At 40.1% G+C, this 681-nt stretch overlaps 1 protein-coding gene across 1 annotated transcript in view; it reads left to right on the top strand.

Moving 5' to 3' along the window:
• Nucleotides 1-162: 162 nt before the first annotated feature.
• LOC110446572 (transforming growth factor beta receptor type 3-like) overlaps nucleotides 163-681 on the top strand; it is a 34,368-nt gene continuing 33,849 nt past the window's right edge. The window contains exon 1 of the mRNA XM_021491779.1: nucleotides 163-415. Coding sequence (XP_021347454.1) covers nucleotides 163-415 — 253 coding nt within the window. The remainder of the gene's footprint in view (nucleotides 416-681) is intronic.

Below are 681 nucleotides of genomic sequence, written 5' to 3' on the forward strand. Positions count from 1 at the left end.
ATAGGGTCGATTTTATTTGCATCCCTCTCTAATGTAATTGACCGCAAGATGAGAAGTTTTATTGATTAGTGTAATAATTATTATCTTGTAAAATTATTGTGGTGATGTTGCTGCAAATTTCTTTTATCTGAGCCAGATAAATTTAGCAAAGATTGAAGGTAGATGGCTTTGGAACAGTCAGTTTATAAAACATTTTCTATGTATGTTTCAACACTAATTTTATATTTGCAGGTGCCTGTCCACTCCTCAGTTCGACTGGTTTTCAAGAGCCATATGCGTCGGTCGATCCGGAAGGTGACCGAGATGCCACAGACTAGAAAGGCACTACTTGACTGGGTCAGGATAGAGTATCATGCAGTCACTTCCTTCACAGAGCTGCGTAAAGGCAACCGGATTGAACTGACTGTTGGACCAGGTAAACTTACTCCCTTGTGTAAGTCTGTCAATGGGATAGATCAGTGTTAGGTCAGGTATCTTTCTACCTCCNCTCCTGTAAGTCTGTCAATGGGGTAAATCAGTGTAAGGTCAGGTATCTTTCTACCTTATGTAAGTCTGTCAATGGGGTAAATCAGTGTAAGGTCAGGTATCTTTCTACCTTCTGTAAGTCTGTCAGTGGGGTAAATCAGTGTTTTTCGTTCAAGTAACTTTCTACCTTGTGTAAGTCTGTCAATGGGGTAAATC

Source organism: Mizuhopecten yessoensis, unplaced genomic scaffold (assembly GCF_002113885.1).
Source record: "Mizuhopecten yessoensis strain PY_sf001 unplaced genomic scaffold, ASM211388v2 scaffold2803, whole genome shotgun sequence".
Classification (NCBI taxonomy): Eukaryota; Metazoa; Mollusca; class Bivalvia; order Pectinida; family Pectinidae; genus Mizuhopecten; species Mizuhopecten yessoensis.